Source organism: Leptodactylus fuscus, chromosome 3 (assembly GCF_031893055.1).
Source record: "Leptodactylus fuscus isolate aLepFus1 chromosome 3, aLepFus1.hap2, whole genome shotgun sequence".
NCBI classification, from domain to species: domain Eukaryota; kingdom Metazoa; phylum Chordata; class Amphibia; order Anura; family Leptodactylidae; genus Leptodactylus; species Leptodactylus fuscus.
Window position 1 is genome coordinate 31,873,154 of NC_134267.1, and position 22,628 is coordinate 31,895,781.

Consider the following 22,628-nt stretch of genomic DNA (forward strand, 5'->3'; position numbering starts at 1 on the left):
CTTTTTGTCAAAGGGATTCGATCCCACTATGGTATAAAATATCCATTATTTAGGGAAAATACTGAATACAACCAGCAGGTGTCACTGCAGTATAAGAAATTAAAGAAGCAAAAAAAAATCAAAAAACTATTGGAATTGTAGCGTCAATGCTTTTTTATTTAATTTATGCCTTTATAATTGCGGGGGGGTTCTTGACCATTTTTTGTATTCTATCTAGAGAAATAACAACCTAATACATAGTAGTATTACAGTTATGTCCTCTGTCATTAAAGTGAACCGCCATCTTTATTGCATTTTAGAATTGCGTAAATTGTTAAATATGATATTTTTAGGCTGTTTTACATTTTCTTACTGTACTTTGGGTTTTTCATGTGAAAGGGGCTATAACAGGATTAGGATAGTCTTAGGATAGGCCATGGATTACAGGTTAGTCCTTGAATGGTACAATGCTGCAGTATCATGTACGATCGGTACTAAGTGGCTACGAGTGCCGAGACTTAGACAGCCATTCATCTGATAGCCTAATGATAGGTCATCTGCATCTTGACTTTTTCCTTTTCATAACCAGAAGCATAGACGGTCAACAAATGCTTTAGGGTTTTAGTCACATGACTGCCAAACGTGAAAAAATGGAATTGTCATGTGACTGTCGTCCATATCGGATTCCCCTCCATTCTCTGCTCACTGCGCTGGAATGACGATGCAGAGCGGTTTTCTGACGTTGTTGAAGCCCAGATGAATGGGCCTTATCAGTGGGGATCCTGGAGGTAAGATGAAGCAGGACGCTTATCTGTTTTATGTGTCCTGCTACAATTCTTGCTTCCCATTGAATACAATGGGTGGCAGAATCATGATGGAATCTGCCGCTGATCTGGGACAGAATACATCTCAAAATCAGTAGCAGGCTCATAGACTTTCATGTTGTGTGACTCCTTAGGAAGTCCTCATATAGAGACTTTCACTAGTGGTTGGATTTTAATCACTGTTGGACTGTGGTCCCTAGGGCCCAATGGTAAAGTTTGGGGACCCACCAACAGATTCACCTGTCCACCTATGGGCTGGTCCCATCATCATCAGTGACATCATCAGGGCATCTTTTTCTTGATATATATGTATAAAAATTCTATCATATATATATTTATTTTATTTAGGATTCACTCTTTTTTTTTATGCAAAAAAAAAAAAAAAATGTTCTGAAATAAATCTCATTAAATGTACAATGTGTTCTCAAGGCTTCACACATACAGATGCAGATATCGAAAAAATAAATCCCCGGTCATAGGTGCAATGTGTGGCTGTGAATGTTATTATTCCGACTCACCTCGGTGACAGCTCTGTGTAGTTCTTGCCATTGCTGCAGAGACGCGGCTGTCAGTCACAGCCGTCCTCCCATGGGCCATCACACAGTAAGTGGTCTCCACTACTGACATATATAAGGGGAGCAGAAAGGATAAGGGTAAAAACATCCCATATCTGGAAATAACAACATATACTTGATATCCCAATAACCATAAGCGGCCGCCCATGGAATAGAGGCAATAAAATCAGAATTATTTCATGCATAGTGAAATAAATAAAAGTTTACTGGTTCTTCAAAAGATGCCTAAAAATACTTGTCTAGCAACGAACAAAAAACAGTGACATCAGAGTCACCGTATCCAGGTATTACTGGTGGGGTCCGGAAGGCAAAAAAATGTCCATATCCTTAAATGGGTTGTCCCGGATTATTAGTAAAGTCGTCCTAAAGCAGCTCCATACCTGTTCATGGGTTGTGTCTGCTCCATTGAAATAGATGCACTGAACTGCAATACCACACACAACCTGTGGACAAGCGTGGCGCCGTCTTTGGGGGAAAACAAAACGGCTTTTTTTAAAAAAAAATTATTTATTCTCATTCAACATTTTCAAGCATACTTGCTAACTCTCCAGGAACGTCCTAGAGACTCCTAAAAGGAGGAGTGACCGCTCAGATTCCTGGAAGAGGCGGCAAACCTCCCAGATCATTTAACACAAAATATGGGGGTGCCATTACACCAATTAGAACATGGCCTTGGACGCACTGTTCTCCCAGGTAGGAAAAGTCAAATGTTGCCAAGTATGCTTTAAATTGACCTTACTATTATAAATGAAGTCCCATTGAGCTAGAGGGGTGTACTGGTTTTTTATGTTAAGTTATAGACATACTCTTCTACTATTGCTGTATCTTCTAGTGCCCTGAAGCTACCGGGACAGCTGATCTGCATGGGCTCTTAGTGTTAGACCCCCACAGATCATATACTGATGAATTATTGCACAAAAAAAGTATGTTTTTCAGCTCACCATATAAATAGCAATGTGACCTTCAATCCAGGAGCAGGAATACCATACGGACTCAGGTAGGTTGAAACAATATGAAGAAAAGGTAAAAACGAGCGGAATTTTTTACCTTTTCTTCATACTGATGAATTATCCTGTGAATAGGACATTGGTATGAAAAAATCAATTTAGGGCCAGAAAATCCCTTTAAAGGGAATCCGTCATGATGATCTTAGACACTAAACCATCCGCTCTACTCCTCGTGCCGATGCAGTTCTGCACAAGCGCTGTACCTCAAGAACTTGTGCAGTGAAGCCAGGGTGTATGTCCTTGTGAGTCGAGAGCACCATAGAGGATTTTAATGAGACTTACCGGACTATTCTCTACATAAGTATAAAGGTTTTTTGTTTTGTTTTTTTAAATGCGGGCCTGGATGGATTTAAAACAGTGTGATTTGGGATACTAAACCCCTGTTCATGGGTGGGTTGGTGTCCCAAATTGCCCTGGCCGGTTCCCTTTAAAGGGGTTGTCCCGTCAGAAGGATCCTATCTATACTGCTTGTTAATGTGGATGTAAGACTTTTCCTAAATACACTGCTTCAGCAAAACTGCTTTGTTTGTCCACTATCTTACTTTATTCAATTCATTATTGACACAGCCCTTGACTTATCTGCTCAAAAGTCAAGTGATGTATCTGCTGCTCTCAGGGGGGAGGGAGGAGGGGCTAAGTGCAGGGAGCGAGCCTGTGTATCTAGCTATTCCTGTGTCTGCACCACATGACCTACCTCCTTGCTCTCAGATAGGGGAGAGGAGCTGCTTTCATTTCAGAACTCGTCTTCTGTTCTCCCAGTTATCAGACTAGCTAATTCAATTGTGTTCATTATGGCAGAGACAGGCAGTCTCTGTATGTAACACAGAATGGAGTTGCTGCTGCCTGTACTTCATAGTCCAATATTGTACATATAGTGTTGTTTGAGGACCTTTGATGACATCACAGGTCCTTCAGCCGCCCCATAGGATCACGCTATGTGGTGGGCGGAGCTAAACGGCAGGTTGCACGTGAAACCCCTCCCACCAAATGACGTAAGAAACCAGGAAGAAAGAAGATTTTACAGCAGTGAAGACTGGTGAGTATGCGACGTGTGAATACCCCTTTAAGCAGTTAACTCCCAGTTACTAGAGATGAGCGAACACTGTTTGGATCAGCCGATCCGAACAGCACGCACCCATAGAAATGAATGGAAGCACCTGGCACGGCGACCGGCCGCCGGCAAAGTCAGCGTCACAGGTGCTTCCATTCATTTCTATGGGAGCGTGCTGTTCGGATCGGCTGATCCGAACAGTGTTCGCTCATCTCTACCAGTTACCATAAAGCAAACTGCTGTGCTGCTTATAAAAACAATGTCGGGAGGAAGTATGAGTCTCCAACATGGCTGCCAAGGAAGTTTATTTTTATATTAAATATATAAAACAGCTATAAAATATATAATATAACTAGAGTCCAAATAAATTTAATACATTTCTCTTCTTCAGTTTTTTTTTTTTATATTTAATTAATAACAGTAAAATGAGTTTTGTGACACATTCCCTGCGAGATGGACGGACGCGACTCTCTGCCTCCTACCGGCCATTAACATCGCCGTTTCTGCTTGAGCTAGCTGCAGATTCTGTCACAGATGTCAAATGAATGTACACCCACTCGCTGGCTGCTGTGGGTCCTCTAATCCATCCCTAAATGCGGGAGACAAGCTGTTCACCGAGACGCTTGACGTTTTTACTGATGTTATAAATGAGGGACTACGGTTTGCCACAGAAGAGGCGCAGCAGTTACTTGCACAGTTCAGAGCAGATTCATGGCACGTCTGGCAAATCGCACCCGAAAACAAGTGGAAAGAAATCACCTTGCCTGGAACTCGATAGATTCTCACTTTTTTGTTTCCACGCTCCCTGGAATCCATTCTGCTATAGTCATTCACTGATAAAATCTTGTTTGCCAGTAGAGATGCCAAGTCGCCCTTGTCATGGATGCTAAATAGCTTCACCGCTGGGCTTCATTTTCCCTTTGTTGGCATAGCCGTTATAAAACATAGCTAATAGGTAATATAATTTACTGCACATTTGCAGGCTCGCCTTGTATTTTAGAAGCGTGACACTTTTTGTATTACTTCTATATTTTATTTTAGCTTGGATTTTTTATCGTCGTGACTTTTTTTTTCATCTTGATTTACATCTGAAGTCCTATGTACTCTTCCCCCCCGAGCTCCAGTTGTCTATAGCAATGCTCATATGCATAGCTGTTGCATATCATTTACCATCTGCTGGCCTGCTTTCCATACATCACATTGCTTTTGGCGTTTGTCCGTGAATAAGCAGCATTGTTTAGTGTCTGCACACTGGCTAAGCAGCTCCAGAGTATTGGAGCAAGCTGTGTAGCAAAAATCAGCTTTTTCCCCTGTTTGCAGTCTGTAGCACTCATTTAAAGTAAAGGGAGCAAGAAATAGGATAAAGGAGGTGGTGCAGGTGCACGTAACCACTGATCCGCAAAGAGCAAGGCAATTAAATCACTTATGTTCATGTATTTTTAGTCTTATATTTCTCACATTTCTCAATACACTCCATTTTTATCGTATGCAAAATTTTGTCTGCAGTTGTAGGAAAATGACAACAAATACCACATCTATATACACACAATTTTGCTGCAGATTTTTTTGGTCTTGTAATTGTGCCGCTTTCTGACGCCCCTTAGGTGTTTGATATGAAGCCAACCAAAATCAGAATGGGCTGTAGGATGGTTCAGGGACTTAGAGGGAGATTGGGATTAGAAGGAATGGGATGCTTTTCCCCAAGAAAAACTGCAACGCTTTTTTGCATGGGCTGGGTTTGACATAGGAACTCTGCCCCATTTACTTGGATTGAGATAAACTTCAACATTAGGCACAAACCATGGGCAGAAAAAGGATGTTTTGGGGTGGTTTGATATTCTGACATTATGTTACAACATTTATGACCCTGACAGCCGTCTCCTACATAGGTCGTTACACCTGTTTTAGTCAGGCCTGGTTCACATCTGCATTGGTACACTGTTCGGGGGAGTCCGCATGAGGACCCCCCCAAACGGAATACCAAACGCACTGGCAAGCGGTGTGCAGTAAAAGCACACAGACCCCATTATAGTCTATGGGGTCCATGTGCTCTCACTGCTCACCGCTTGCCAGTGCGTTCGATAGTCTGTTCAGGGGGTCCCCATGTGGACTCCCCAAACGGATTAGCAAACGCAGATTTGAACTAAGGGTAAAACTCTCTATTACTATCACACTATGGTCCTCCATTCCACATACATACTGATCTCCCAATATATACCTCTGATTCAAGGCTGCGTCATATCCTGCGGCATACAATGGGGTATGGAATGAAGTCCTACCAATATACATAGTATGTATGCTGGGAGCTTTGTACTTGTATACAAAGGTATGATGTAGAGAGGCCGTAGAATGTGACCGGACAAGTTCAATAAACTTATAGCACAACTTCTACGTATCACAAACCAGGTCATATTGAAGCTCTGTAGGTTTGGCTATAACCCCATTTTACAGGTTATTCTATAATAATCTGATGAATAAAATGTTCATTAATTTTGGGGGCAACACGGTGGCTTAGTGATTAGCACTGCAGCCTTGCAGCGCTGGAGCCCTGGGTTCGAATCCTGCCAAGGACAAGATCCACTAAGAATTTGTATGTTCTCCCCGTGTTTGCGTGGGTTTCCTCCCATACTACAAAGACATATTTATAGGGGCTCACAATCTACATTTAGAAATAAAAAAAATGTTCAGTAATTTTGGAAAAAATAGTTGCTTTACTGTAGGTCGAAAAATGTCCCATCTCTGTGCAAAGCAGTGTATTAAAGGAGATTTCCAGGTGAAAAATATTGATGATCTATCCTAAGCATAGGGCGTCAGTATCAAATTGGTGGGGGTCAAACCTGTCACCCCTATCGATCAGCTGTTTTCAGTTGTAGATCAGCAGTAAGCAGACATCTCCATGCTATGTATCAGTGACAATGACAGACATTTGTCACAAAGAGACTCAAAGGCCAGGGAGCGTTATGGAGTAGGGAAGTTAGTGGCTGCCGCTCAAGGGTTAAATGTTTTATAGGAATTTACCTTAATATGTATTTTTGGCATGTGGGAAGAAACCGGAGTACCCAGGGGAAACCCATACAAACACAGGGAGAAACTCCATGCAGATCCAGACCCCCACTGATCTGATATTCATGATCTATAGAATAGGTGATATAGATATAGGTCATACTATATACCCTGTTAATATCATGTATGTAACCCTTAAGTCATTTTCACATACACAACGTTTATCACCTATCCATATATTAGGTGCGATCCTTGGGACACTCAGTGATTATGCGGACAGGGATGTTTCAGTCCCCTGTGTGAATGGAGCTATAGTATACATGCTGGAACACGAGGGTCCACAAGGGATCCCACAGGGTTCCTTTAAGAACTGTTCTTGCATCTGCACCAGCTGTTGCACTTAACAGCCCTGGACCTGGAGCCGCATTAAAAATGATCAGCTGAGATGGTATATTTTGTATGTCAAGACATGAATGGGAAGTAGAGACCAGCGGGGACGCAGTATGGCTACGTTCACACTGCTATCATTGTTCTGATTAGTTATAGGATCAGAGCAACTCACTCTGAGGGACAGATCACCCGTCAACATCCATCTCCATTCACTGCAATGTTAAAAAGAACATGGAAACTTTCTTTCTTCTGGTTTACTTTTCTACTAAAAACTTTCCTAAGACATATTCCTGCCGGTACGACTTTCTCTGCCATCTCCATCATTCATTCTATTGGTGTCTCAGTCTGATGCTTTGATCCTATGATGGATCAGAACAATAGACTTCAATGACAACAATGTACGCATAGCCTAGAGAAAGTAGAAAGGTAAGTAATGCTCGGTTTACTTTTTTAACCCTTTGTGCAACCCAATTAATCCTCTTTTTTATATATATATATATATATATATATATATATATATATATATATATATATATAATCCAGATTTGAAGATTGTAGATGTGCTCGTCCTCAGCATTTTTATTCCTGTCATTCTTAGAGAATTCGGTGGAAAGTTATCTTTCCACAAACCCCTAAACTGATGCCATTCTGTGAGCCGTACCTGTGCAGACAGACAATCAATAAGCACAGATGTCTCTGCGGCCGCATTCGGAGACATATTTACCACCATGCTGGGTTCTAAGTCTTGTCAGAAGGCATCAGCGCTTCTCCCATCCCCGGCATTAAACCTAGTAATCTATCACATGCCTAAATAAAGTTGCACAATGCACTGTGATTGGAATTTCCACTTGTGTCTATAGAGCTGCATTATGAATCCTAATTTTGCTGCGAGGTTGAACGTTCCTCGGCTGCTGTTTGTGCATAATGGCTGATATCTGTGTGTTATTACCCCCATAAAATATGTGTGTGCAGGAATGCTGGTACTAAACATGACCAAGGCTGACTCATACTGTGATGTACGGCCTGAGATACTGCCGACTGCTTGGAAAAATGCCATAGACTATTGGGAAAGTGAAATAACACTGCAAGTGTGGCTGATACATGGGGTTTCGTCTTTTTTTCTGCTTATGTGGGCAGTTCTTATCAACACTATATTTATAGGAGCTGTATATTTGGAGACTTGTATGGACTGGAAATTCATGGACCTGTTCTGCTTTTATTTGTAGGAAACGGTAGAAAGATTAGTCCAAGCCGACATGTCTGAGAAGGCGCTGGTAAGAGAGACATCGCCCTTTATGTTTACTTAAGATACAAAAACAGCCGCCTGTAAATCCTATTCACACAGCGCAGAATCCACGAGTCTGTAACTGGTCGTAGTCCATTCCATAGAGAATCTAATGTATCTATAACATGCCAAGGGGTTATCATATACCAAGGCAAAGAAAGTGGGAGCTCTGCGAATCCAAGAAGACGCAACCAGTTCAGGAGACGAAGTTGGAACTTATTTTTCTAATTAGTCTCCACCAGTTATCATCTTGTCCTTTATAAATCCAAGATTCCTTGCTGATAAATGTCTTAATATCTTTGATATTTGAGGTTATTTTATTGATACATAGCTCCTAGCTCCCTGTCTAGACATACATTCAAAATATGACATGCTGGCTCCCATTTGAGAAACTTTGAAGCTAAAACAGGACCTTTCACCACCTTCACCAATTGTAGTTCTCCGCATCAGGTGCTGCTCCACTGATTCTGGCGCAGTTGATATTCTTTCTGTAGCCCTCATGGTTCCTGAGCAACAAGTGCAGGTAGTTTGGGTGCCATTTAAGCTCTGTAATGTTAGGTGGGCGGTGTCAGGCAGAGGGTGTGATTCAGATCTCCAATCAGAGGCAGCCAGTGTCAGAGATCAGAATCGCACCCCTTGTCTGCTCCTGCCTGACACCATGCACCTGACAGTACAGAGACTAAATAACATATCAGGCACCAAAACTACCTGCACTGATTATTCAACAAAGGAGGGAGCTAGAGAAAAAAATCTGGTTGTACCCAAACCAGTGGAGCAGCAGTGATGTAAAGATCTGGACTTTTTGGAGATGGTGAAAGTCCTCATCAATGAGGAATTACTAACAAAAGTAGGATATCTATTTTATTTTATTTTTTAAAATCAATAACATAAAATATTCTGTGCCCTCTGGAGGTTATAGAGCTAAAAACTGATCCCTATAAACAGGTAGAGCTGCCAGTGCACTTAATGATCTTCATTATTCTAGGGTAACCCAAGTGCACTCTACTGCAAAATCGGTCCCACCTCGGACAGCGCACTCACTCGTGTACATGAGGCCTTATATCTGTAACAGCTAGATTTGGATTTTTTTTCTAGCCAAAATATTAGGAATCTTTTTACCCACACAGCGATATAAGTAATATCAGGGTATTATTATGTTCTTGATATTTGTCAGACAAAAAGAAACAAAATTGGCCTAAAATGACACGTGAGCCACTTGTACAATCACACGAGACTTTTGTTGCCGTCCACACAATTTTCATCAATTCTTGTAATTCTTTATATCTCTAGAAAAACTGCGCAGCCTCTGAAATCCCAACAGTAAATGTAATAGCAGACGAAGAGTTCCTGCCGTTTAAGGAGAATACGTTTGACCTTGTGGTCAGCAGTTTAAGGTATCCACATTAATTCATTATAATACAAGATTTCTACCAGTTTATATACGTGGCCTATACGTTTACAGGAAGGAGACGTTGATTCCAGTGCTGTGAAAAAGTATTTGCCCCCCCTTTGCCCCAAGATTTCTTTATGTATCCCATATTTATATATTGTTTCATAATATGAAAAATTTAAGTATGATGAAAACGCAAAAACAACAGAAATCTCTAAGGGGGAAAATGCTTTTTCACATCACTGTAAACTTAAAGGGAGTCTGTCATCAGAATAGTCCATGTCGAACAAGAAGTACAGTCAGATAGCCGGAGTTCATCATAGCAGGGACGGAGGGATTGGTGGCTGGAAAGTATAGAGCTTTGGTGCAATGAGAGACCCGGTGATACCCTCATTGCACCAAACAGCTCATTAGCATATCAGAAAAAAACGTAATACCTTAGGAATGGAGGGACTGATCAAGAAGCAGAAAAAAGTACTTTATTCCTGTGAAATCCAGCTATCTGAATGTGCTTATAGTTTCATAGGGCTGATCTGGTGACAGACTCTATTTAACTAACTTCACAACATGTCCATTTGGTGACATAGTTGTGGTCCAGTCGCCTCAAGTTCACCAAGACCTCTCCATCCCATCCTAGATCAGCACCTAGATAGTTTCCTTTGGTTATTGTCTTAAAGTCACAGTCTCAGTCTGTGTATCTCCATGTACAAAAACTGTCCTGACATGATGACAGTTCAGTCTCTGTCCCATTGACCTGAATCCACCATCCATTATGAAATCCTCCTTACTTTTTCCTGGCACCCTTATTCCTCATGCTCCTATTCTCATTACTTGCTGCTGTTGTTGCGTATGCTGGTGCTTATTGCCCCCAGGAGCCATGCTATTATTGACTTTGTGTCAGGGCTGTTTTAATAGATTGGTGGGTCCCCTAAACATATAATTTAATGTCCCTTTAAGTAACCCCCACATAAGTTCCTCTGACCCCTCAGTCACTATTAAATACAAATATATATATATATATATATATATATATATATATATATATATATATATATATATTTTATTTTATTTTAACCCTGTTCCCACGAACCTGCATGCAATGATGTCTATGGCTCAGTGGTCACCACTCCTCCCTGCTGTAGACATCACCAGCTAAAGGCTGAATATTGGAGCATGGAGATGATTCACCATTATATTCAATTCTGTCTGTATCTTAAGAACACAGAGTTGAAATTTGTGCCGGCTGCCCAAAAGAGCAGGACAGCTCCAAAAATGTGGGACAGTCCAGCTCTATCAGATTGGGTCAGGTGAGGTGACCCCCACTATTGTCCTGTGGTTAAACCAGCCCTCCTTTGCACTATTAACTCCCCTTTCCTAGAAGCGGGCCATTCAGGTACTGCCAGATCTAGATCTTTCCATATTGTTCACTAACCTGCAGGCTGTTGTGCTCTCTTCGCTTCCTGCTTTTCTCAGCACATAGGTGGGCGGGGTTTCACTTGCACGGGATTGGTTGTAAATGAATTACCACAGTGTGAAGCTGATGTAGCAGAGCTGGATTTGAGTCAGTTTGCATTACATACAGAGGTAAGGGACTCCCTATCTCAGCCCTTATCAGCCAAATTCAATTAAACCGACTGATAAGAGTTCAGAAATTCCGGAGCTCTCACCTCCCCTATCTGAGAAGCTCCGCTACTTATCAGACACAAACAGCTCAGAGCTACTCCCAGCCCCTCCCACTCCCTGAGAGCAGCTACATCACTTGACAAATGAGCAGATAATCCCAAGGGCCATAGAAACGGAGTGTAAACAATGAAGTGAATAAATTAAGATAGCGGCCAAACAAAGCAGTTTTGATAAAGCAATGCATTTAGGAAAAGTCTTAAATCCACATAAACTAGCAGTATAGATAGGATCCTTGTGATGGGACAACCCCTTTGACAGCTGCTTTTGAAGATCTAGGCTTGACCTCCAACACCTTCTGGCTTGAACTTTTCATTCTCCGCTGCCTCCTTCTGAAGTTTTCCTTTTCATTTGTTTCATTTAAAAAAAAAAAAAAATTTATTTATTCTAATGTATTTTGTGATGTCGTGTCCTTTTTATGTTGTCATGTGTCCCCGTTAGTTTTTCGTTTCTGTTTCTTTCTTTTCCATAGCTGTTTGTTTTTGTATGACCTATTGATTTGACCTCCATTGGGTTTTGCCCTCCTTTTTATGCATATTGTGGCTCATGAGACTGTTATGCAACAGTTTCACATTATCCTATTTGTTCTTAAAATTTCAATAATAATTTGATTACACCTCATGTATTTTGTGTTATTTGTTTTATGTGTTTTTTTTGCAGTTTACACTGGGTGAACGATCTGCCTAGGGCATTTCAAGAGGTTTGGATTTTTTTTCTTATTATTTTTATTTATTATCATTTTAGGAAGCGATAAGTGGACATTTCAATATTTATTTATTTTTAAGTCAAAATTTTGGATTAAAGACAAGACCCATCCCTTTAATTCTTGCTTTGTTTCTGGAAGCTGCATCCGATTCGGTATTGCCATCCAAGTGTACGAGCACTATAGCAAGTAGTTGACTGCACCATATACAAATCTGACCCATAGGTTTATTGCGATCCCAGGGATTCCTGCAAATTATCTTTACCACGATAGCGCAGATCTCTGTAACATTTACATACTACAAACTGTGCTGCTCACTCGCCATACAAAGTGTAGTGGCGAGTCTAGGTACTGCAGCATTGCCCTATAGACTTCAATGGGACAAGGCTGCAGTACCTACAATCGCTACCCCAGTTTGTACAGCTAGTGAGCAGCGGCGCCCACTGTATGCAAACATTACCGAGTACAATGCTGTCTCAGAACTACAGATGTAACCGTATAACTCCTTTAAATAGTTGCAAATCACCAATTCCACCGAAAAACTGTTAAAAAGGTCAATTCTGCCCCAGAATTCGATATTGACATCTTGGAGTGGTGCAATTTATTCATCTTAATGTCCAGCAGGGGTAAAATAATTCTGTCAATGATCCAGTGAATATTGCTTTATTATGAGCTAATGACATATAAGGTAAATGCAGCTTTTGTTGTTTGGTTTCCACTCCCAGGTAGTAGTTTCTATATGCAGATGAGATGAACCATCCACCAGATATATCATCAGTATGTGATCTGTGGGGCTCTGACAACTGGACACCTCACCGCTCAGCTGATCCCTCTTCCTCTGGGCATTGGGAGTTACTGTACTGGACAGGTCCTGCAGCAGCTGTGGATACAGAGCTGCAGTACCCTGGAGCCACCACTATGCGGCGCACAGGGACACAGCTTTGTGTCTATTACTTAAATAGGAGCACGATCCAGTACACCAGTGCCCAGAGACAGCCGTATCAGCTGAGCAGTGCAGGTTCCAGTTGTCAGACCCCCACCAATCAGATTCTAGAGAACCTTAGTTGTAGATCCCTCATCAGTACAAAAAACACATTGGGGTCTAAAACCCCTTTAAGCTGTATTTACATACCACAATAAAATAGACCCAGAACTAGTTCCGCTCCGGCCTACCCATGTTACATGAAGACAGTAAATAGTTTTCTTAGACCTCATGCACATGACCATACGTTATATCTGCAACTGCGGATAAAAGTACGGACCCATACATTTCATTGGGCTCATACACACAGTGTGTCCAGGCCAAATTGAAGAGCCGTAGAATATGGAGCAGGGTGAAATATGGGCGGTGAAAACCTCGGATGACACACGGAAACCAATCTGCATGTCCTGCCTGGCATTTCTCCTAACTCATAGACTGCATGTCTTGTGAGGTAGTCTCAGCGCTTGTTCACACGGGGGGCGGTGGGGCGGATTTTGACCATATTTTGACTTGGGGAGCCAAGTCAAAATATGGTCAAAACCCGCCTGCCACAATGTCGTGGTCGCGGCTTCCCCCACCCCGGAGTCGGCTCAAATGAATAGGCCGACGCCGGAAGTTGCGGCTGCCAGGCGGAAGCGCGCTCAGCGGGCCACGGAATCTGCCTGAAGAAAGGGCAGCTCGCTTCTTCAGGCGGAATGCTAGTGGTCTCCATAGACCACCATTGTAAAGGGGCTGATTATGATGTGGATTCCGCTGTCAAAATCCACCCCTTTGGCCCAGTGTGAACTAGCCCTTATAGGTTCAAGGGTCAGTGACTGCATTATAGGTGATAGCGTCCATATTAGAGGCAGCGTTGGAAACTAAAGAGAGAGTCAAGAATACATCTATTTTTAATTTTTTTGTCTTGCCTTAGTATTCCCCATGAGTTTTTCTTTCCTATGTCTTCTAGATTTTTCGGGTACTTAAGAATGATGGTGTCTTCATTGGGGCCATGTTTGGTGGAGAAACGCTCTATGAGCTCCGCTGCTCACTGCAGCTGGCCGAGATTGAAAGAGAAGGCGGATTCTCTCCACACGTGTCGCCATTCACGGCTGTCAATGACTTGGGGAATCTGATGGGGAGAGCTGGCTTTAACATGTTAACTGTGGTAAGTAAGTCATAATCTTCTCTATGGAGACAACGTGCCATATAAAATTGCTACACGGCAGCCTTTTACATTGGGACGATAACCACCCGGACATAGAATATTCCCACCATAAACCTTCACGGCAGATATACTGTACAGGCAGTGTGGTAAATTGCCGGGACCCGCACCTACATCCATCCATCTCTCTAGACACGAAGACAAAGTTCTTGAATGTTTCCTTCCTTCTATTGCTGTTCAGGAAGGTTTATTGAGGGAGGCTCACCATCTGATTGTACAGGCACATGTTTTATGGCGGTTACATTTCGTCTGCTCTATGCCATTCATTATATAGACATAGAATAGCTGTAGATGGCGTACCTATAAAGTTATATTGCTCATGGGAACTGGCCACCTCTTTAACCCTAGCACCGCATCTATAAGTCATAAAGCGTCACGGTGTGATATATCGACTGTGGACATGATAGAAGAGGGGAGAACACCCAGTCATTCAGTCTGAGGCTTAGCGCCTTGTGTGCACCTAGTAACGGGGGTCTCTGTGCAGGATACAGATGAAATTCAGGTTCACTATCCTGGAATGTTCGAGCTGATGAAAGATTTACAAGGTAAGTTCACACTTGGTTTTGTATTGTATGACTATTAGTTTAACCTTCTCAGGACTGCACCCTGTTGTAGCCTTGGTATCACTCATTGTTAAAAGCCACATCTTGTCGGCAGAGTCATACCAGGGCTTGATTTTTGTGGGATGACTTTTTTTTTTTTTTTTTTTAATGGCACCATTTTGAGATATATATGACTGATTATTATTATTATTATTGTTTATTTATATAGCACTATTAATTCCATGGTGCTTTACATTTGGGGGTTACATACAGTACACAGAATATACAGGTAGATATAATACTAACAGTGGCACAGTGGAGTAGAGGGCCCTGCCCGCGAGGGCTTACAATCTATGAGGGAAGGGGGGTAGAGACAGAAGGAGAGGGGGAGACTGTACAGATGGCAGTGCGGTGATAGTGTTATTGGAGGGTGTAGGCCTTCCTGAATAGGTGAGTCTTCAGGGCCTTCTTGAAGCCTGTGATTGTGGGGGTCAGTCTTATGTGTCTTGGTAAGGAGTTCCAGAGTATGGGGGATGCACGAGAGAAATCTTGGAGATGGTTGTGTGAGGAGCGGATGATTGACGTTTATTAAAGAGGTTGAGCAGAAACTTTCTTTTTCTGGCCTATCCTTTCTTCCCTGGGATAGGCCATCGATATCTTTCCAGTGGGGTGCCAACAACTACCCCCTGCCTATATCAGCTGTTTGGAGCCGCTTCTGATGTCCATAATCATTAAAACACATTTTATTCTGCATTGTAAGAGCCATCAATTAATTTCCATCAATGTCGCTGTATGGGGATTTCATTTTTAGTAGGACTGTAAATATATGGCAGTCCTGCAAACTACCACATTGTAGACGGCCTTGTCTTTACTTGGACCAGTTGGTAAGTGGTTAATAATATGGAATTAAGTAGTCCACTATCTCACTATGGTAACCAGACGTAAAATATAGCGAATTTGTCAAGTTGCTATGGGTCACGGTGTTGGACTTCTGTGTCTATGAAATAGTTTATGACATTCTTGCACAACTTTGTAGCATATCTGAGTATCAGGGATGTCAGAGCAGATGGCTACTAAGTATGTGTGTTCCAAAATAATATTGTAATATCGGTCATAACAAGCAGAAATAATTGTGATAGATCTGGCCCAGTTTGGATAACTGTGTAACCAGCAGAACACTGCAATCTGTTTGTCCCGAACACAATAAAGCATTTCTCTAAACCATTGAAGCCAGTATTATTTATGTGGGATTATTAGCCTACATCATGATATGTATGGACTGAATAGTCATTGTTAATAAACTGATATACTGTGGTCTATATGCTGATTGGTAGTGATCGTTATTATCACCTCTAGGTTGCGTCCATTCAGGAGATTTTAGTAAGGTGCAAACTGTATGCTAATTCTTTGCAAGGGTCACCTAACTGATCAGCTGTTCTCAGCAACTTATACACAGAGAATGGAGCAGGAAGCAGACAGCGCTGTTCTCTGTGTAGTGGTGGAACTTAATCACTGCAGCTTAGCATCCATTCAGATGAGTGAGAAACTGATCTGCAGTACCTAATTTGGCCACTACACAGAGAACAGCGCTGTCTGCTTCCTGCTCCTCTGTCTGTGTAAGTTGCTGAGAACAGCTGATCGGTGGAGGTGCAAAATAGGATGCAGAATTTGACCTTACACCTTTTATATCAGACAGTACCAAGACACTTTAGAAATCTTAAAGTACAGCTAAGACAGCTAACATCAGAGCTAGATTGAAGTGCAGACTCATCAAGATGCTCACCAATCTGATGGTCTAATCTTACGATAGGTCATCCATATTTTTAGCCTGGAAAACTCCTTTAAACATCAGCGGTTTCCACCTTGTTAGAGTAGCCATTAACAGATCCATAGAGATTCATTCACCTGATGGAGTCAAAAACAGTGTATAGAAAAGGAGTCTGCTCTACTTTACTATACAGAGGCATCCTGCAGCAATCCTCTATAACACAGAAGACTATAGTTGGCATATACCTATGTCTACAGTGGAATATGCTGGAGTCTTCCATTGAAGGTATATGTCAGGCAATGCTCTGCAAGGCTCTAATGTGATGTGAATAGGACTTTGGATGAAAGATGAATCTGTCAACTTTGGTGAAATCTGAAATCATCCATGAGATCCAAGCTGAGCATACATGTGCGGGTGTGTGTACGTAGGACTAACAGCTAAGGTATATGGCCACCTCTACTCTCCCATGAACCCTGTTTTTGGCCAGTTTTCTTATTGTACGGTTCCAAAGCTTAATTGAGGCTATCTATTGAGATATTCTCTTAGATAACTTTGTGCTTGACTGGCCATTCCTGTGTAAAGTTTCCATTTAAAAATAGGGGCAAAAATATCTAAATCTGGCAATCGGAATACATTTCATGAGTAACAACCCATTTCTAGTAATCTGGTATCCATAACATGTAATAATATCATACTTAATAGGGTTAGCCAAGGAAAGACTCTTCACCTATCCACTGTGCTCAACGATCTCCAAAAGGCCCATAAGTTTGGGGTCAGTGGGGGTCCCAGCAGTTGAACCCCCACTGTTATAACTCTTTTCCCCAATCCTGTTGTCAAGGCCCCTTTTGAACTCTATTAGTGGATTAGTGAATACAGCATGGCCGCCTTCTCTTCTTCGGTTGGAAGTCTCACTGTTCTTACAGTAAAGAATCCTATCCTGTATTGACATATATACACACATACAGTATATAGCATAAGGAGTCAGTTGTTGTGGCTAAGATTAGTACAACCACTTATTAGTTGGTACAGTTATCCTTTCACATAGATTTTTGCACTCTGTTTAAATATCTTTAAAGAGGACCTGTCTCCTCCATGTATAAATTGACAACTGGGTGTTACCGGTTGGACGGTCTATCCCTGCACACAGACACATTTTAACCAGTCCTGACTATGTAGAGTGCACCCCATCTGTTAGTGTATTTCTAAATTTCTAGTAGGAAGAACTGCACAGATAAAGAGTTTAAAAAATTTTTAAAAAAATTCTGGCATTTTGATTTTATGGGGAATACAAGTCCTGTATTTAGTAAGCCCGATACGTCATGACAAATAACAGACCCTCCTTAGGTAATTGCATCATGTCTTAAGGTCATCCATGTATTCGAGTACTCACAATCCCATTGTCTATTATGTTAGTTTGACGGTTAGAACTGGGTAAAGTGACATATACTGTATACAGGATTTGGGATCATCTGGAACAGGACATTACTATCTGGACATCACTGTGTTGGGAATAAATCTTTAGGTTTCTATCTTTTCCATACAGGGCGACTTTCTTTACTTATCACTTTCTATCTTAAAGAAGATACAAAGCCGATGGGGGGGTTAAAGTCATTTATATGCTTGTGTATGTTCTAGCTATGGGCGAGAGCAACTGTGCTTGGAACAGAAGAGGCCTCCTGCACAGGGATTCAATGCTAGCAGCTGCAGCCATATATCAAGGTAACCCGCTGTCCATGCACACTTCTTTCTAGTCTTTTCTTCCACATTTATTGTAAAATGCAGAACGTTCCAACTTGATACTGTTCATCGGAGCGGGGATGGATGTATTTTCCTTTCCTGCTTCTGTGACGGACTTGCAGGTGAGACTGTCGCACGGACACATTTTAGCTACAGACAGTGCATTAGTAAGTCATAAATCACACTCCATTTACATGATTTGAACACAATTTTTAGCCATCGGAAAAACCTCTTTAACCTTCAGTGATCAGCTATTATCGCCAAGGTAAGCGAGTAAAATAATAATTAGTCATGCTGAGTCCGTCACAGCAAGAACTGCTCTTGGCAATGGCTTCGTGCTTTGACTTGTAGAAGGAGGGGCGGTCTAATACCTACATGCCCTTAATAGTTAAAGGGTTTTTCACATAAATACAAATTTTTCCTTTTTGACGGGATATCTTGCATATCAATGAGGATCCAAACTTCCCTCCCTTGTACACCTGTCTCAATGGGTTGGGGGTTCAAACAGTCCTGTAGATAGGGAATATGTTGTTTTGTGGGCAACAAGAATATAGGCTCAACAGACATCGGCCATACACGGTTGGCCATACCCGTTGGCTGGTTTAGCTGACACTAGTGTATTGTGTAGAGATCTTTCCATTTTCTAATGTAATTTATAAAATTATGTAGAATTAGGGAAATGAACCAATAATTACACATACTGTAGTTTAATATATTGGAATAAATATGAATTTATGAACAGATTGGGATTTCTTCTATCATACTAATCCCTTTTTCACCCCCCGATACGATGATGTGTCTTACAATAATATTGATTAATGTTCCCGATTAACTGAAACAAATCCCCGAAGCATTGGCCGGATCGGTGACATGTTAAACTAGAAGGGATATTTCCCAAACACGCACAAACAGATCTGCTACGGTCCAGATGGCTCGTCTCTAATGGAAACAGTTCAGCCTGTATTTCATCTTCCTTTGATCCCCTGTATAAATGTGTTTAATATCAGTTTCGTTATTCCATAGAGATGTATGGAGAGGAAGATGGCTCCATACCAGCCACGTTTCAGATTTACTGTATGATCGGGTGGAAACCTCATGAATCACAGGTAATATATTGGGACTTATTATAAGTACTTTGCTTACAAACACAGGAAAATCCTACCGCGTTTCCCTGAAAATATGTCATCCCCTGAAAGTAAGGCATAGAGGAGGTTTTGTTGAAGTGCGTAATATAAGGCACCCCCCGAAAGTAAGACATCCCCCAATAATAAGAAAAACATTGCAGCCGGCTGAACACTGTGCATGTTGTTCTGTGTGCACAGGTATTCTGGCAGCAGGAACAGTAGATACAACGTACGGTATCACAGCAGAGGCAGCAGCCGGCTTTCCTGTGCACACGGAGCACCACACACTGCGTTCAGCCGGCTGCAATGCCCGCGAAGTGAGGCTCCATGGCGCAACCTCCAGAAGACTTGCTAAGCCCCACCCACCACTTCCGTCGGTGCAACCAACAGCAGCACCAGCACTGCTACGAAGACGGGGAAGGTAAGTAGCATACCTTCCCCCCCTCCCCTAATCTCCTGCACTACCTACAGCCGGCAGTCATGCCGGCGCTCCGCTAAGGGGATGTTGTTTCCCGCTCCAGCCGCTCCTTTTTCTTCATACAGTCTTTGTGAAGCAAGCACATAAGACATCCCCAAAAATAAGACATGTCATATCTTTAGGACCAAAATGTTATATAAGACACTGTCTTATTTTCGGTATGATATCAGAAACCTTCAGATATTGTCAGTATTATCTTGTGCCTTACATAGCAGTTGTTTGAATAGACTACAGTGTTCAGGTGAGGTTGCCTTTGTATGGCGACTATGCTTGGTATCGTAGCTAAGTCCATTCACTTGAATTGGACTAAACTGTGATCCGATAATTGATCGTCACTGATCGCAACTCACGCAGCTCGATTGCTCCATAAAGACAAAGGTCCCCGAGTCCTCAGATCAGTAGGGGTCTGATCTGCAAGATATCCTTATCCTATGCTTTGATTGGCTTTCTGGGAAATCAGTCCTAGTGTTTACGCGCATATGAAAACGTATATTGTGAGCCCCATTGGGGGCAAGGAATGATATCCATATAGGAATTTTCAGAAACTTATTAACTGATGACCCAGACTTAAGACAGGTCATAAACTGAAGAACAGCAGTGGTCCAACACCTGGGACCACCGGGGAACAAGTGCTTGACGTGGCAGTAGCACTCCTTGACACTTGCAGGCAGGGCCGCCGCAGCCCTGACTGCGAACGAGTGCAAGGCCCCGGCCTGCCAGTGTCCGGAGATGATTCTCAGCCTGTGCTGTGAACAAGCAGACATGGGAGAGCTATCTCCTGCTCTCACGCTCCACCCTGTCCCCGCCCACAGGCCCCGCCCACAAGAAGTGGGTAGTAGATCTTATCCCTTGGTCAGTTTATAAAGTAGCTCACATGCTGAAATAGTGTGAGCGCCCCTGCCTTAGATGCTCATACACTGAATTTTTTTTTAAAGGGTCTGTTCTGCAAAAGCAATAAAACAAATATTGAATTTTTTTTATCATCATCATCCGATCACACCACAGAATAACCTTAGGAAGTTATTTATACAGTTGAACATAGTTGAAAAAAAAATGTCTGTGCTGTTTTTCCCATTACCCCCAAATTTTTGCTCACATGGTGCATCTGCCCTATCATGTTTTTGGACAATGGGAGAAAACTGGAGAACGTAGAAGAAATCCTTACAACTCCATGCAAACAACGTCCTTGGCAGATTTGAACCCAGAGGCGTAAGATAGCGGAACCGTAACCACTGAGCTGCCATGCTGCTATTACATGATGACAAATATTACATACAGTGCACAAAATAGGTCTTGCAAAAATAATAGCTATTTCCCCGGTGTCCATGTCCGTCATTTCTCCATCAGCCTATAAATGAGCGCTCGGTCAGGTTACACTTTTCTGTTTGTCACTATTATTTAACAACTGAAACATTTATCGCACTTTATATAAAATGAATCCAATGTTTTCAGACCACAAAACAGCCTCACATCCATTACACATAGTGGCGACGATGAGATTGGGTAGTGATTCAATTTAGCCTGAGTGCTCGGCAGGAAAATTACTAAGAGACCTCAAACATTTTCTCTCTCTCATTTTCTACTTTCAGGCAAAACCAGCCAAGAGAGGCTCCGCCACAATGTCATTTGGAGAACTAGGAAAAGTGAATGAAATTGTATCGAAATCTAAAAAAGATGATGCCTGAAAAGCCGCTTTTCTCCATAGATTTGTTTGAACGGCGTCATTTAGATGAGTTTTATAATAAATCTTATAATAGTCATAGTTGTTGGTTATATTATTGTGTGGATGTTTTCTAAGAGAATGGCTAAAACCTGAAGGGCTACAATTCACAGTATTGATATCAGTGCAGAAACCTTTACACCCCCATCCGCCTCATAGACACTTATTTACTTTGATAACTTATAGAGCACCAACATATTCAGATGTCACAATCTAAATTCCCTGTCACTCTTTGGAGTGTGGGAGGAAACCCACACAAACACAGAGAGTACATACAAACTTCTTGTAGTGTTGCCCTTGGCTGGATTCGAACCCAGGGCTTCAGTGCTGCAAGGATACAGTGCTAACCACTGAGATACTTGTCGACTTAGACAATCTCTACTTTTTAAGAAGTGTCCCTGTGCTGAGACCCTCAGCAATCAGCTGTAATCTTTTGGGATACCTAGTAGTTGGTGTTCAGTTTCCCTACAGTGCCTCCACAGGGGAAATTAAGCATCACACAGGACAAGTCCTCCAGAACAAGAGACACTCTTTATAAGCTGTCCATATTTTAGCCAAGATGGAAATTAGAACAGAAACCTATTAACAGTTTTCACCCCTTACAATGCTGTTGACATGGAGGAAGATCAATGTCAATATACCGGAGTTGATGGTCATGTGAATTGCATGACTGTAACATGATATGTACCCAGGCAGCAGGCCATGCATGTTCAGTACTCACGTCTTACTGCATTGAAGGCTCCTCTGCTCTGAGTGACGTCTAATGATTTTATTTTAGATTTGGTAAGGGTCTGGGGGTCACCTCCTGGATTTGTACGTGACACAGTTGCATACTTCCGAACTTTTGGAGAACAGAAAGAGGGACAAAATGTGCAAATTTAGCTTCACCCACTTTGTTTACTCCGCCCATTCCCATTAATTTTCCATGTGCCCCGACACAGTATAATTCTCCTACACCCGTAAATTATACTGTGTGCCCCCACATTGTAATGTTCCCCTACAATTGCCCCAAGTCCCTCTCCTGGTGCCCCAGTTTAAACATGAAATTGGAGCATCTGGAGGGGGACATTAGCAGTTTGGATAGTTGGATGGGGACAATAAATTAATGGCAGACGAAGTGGGACATTAAACTGGGGGCAACTATCTCTCGCTCTCTTTCTCTCTCTCTCTCTCTCTCTCTCTCTCT

At 42.0% G+C, this 22,628-nt stretch overlaps 1 protein-coding gene across 1 annotated transcript in view; it reads left to right on the forward strand.

The window, feature by feature from the left end:
- The window catches only part of NDUFAF5 (NADH:ubiquinone oxidoreductase complex assembly factor 5), a 46,595-nt gene extending 25,122 nt beyond the window's left edge, over nt 1-21,473 (forward strand). Inside the window, exons 4-11 of the mRNA XM_075267387.1 lie at nt 8,056-8,103; nt 9,405-9,508; nt 11,845-11,884; nt 13,819-14,016; nt 14,558-14,618; nt 18,019-18,102; nt 19,144-19,226; nt 21,312-21,473. Of these exons, the coding sequence (XP_075123488.1) occupies nt 8,056-8,103; nt 9,405-9,508; nt 11,845-11,884; nt 13,819-14,016; nt 14,558-14,618; nt 18,019-18,102; nt 19,144-19,226; nt 21,312-21,407 (714 nt within the window). The 3' untranslated portion in view covers nt 21,408-21,473. The remainder of the gene's footprint in view (nt 1-8,055; nt 8,104-9,404; nt 9,509-11,844; nt 11,885-13,818; nt 14,017-14,557; nt 14,619-18,018; nt 18,103-19,143; nt 19,227-21,311) is intronic.
- Nucleotides 21,474-22,628: the final 1,155 nt, after the last annotated feature.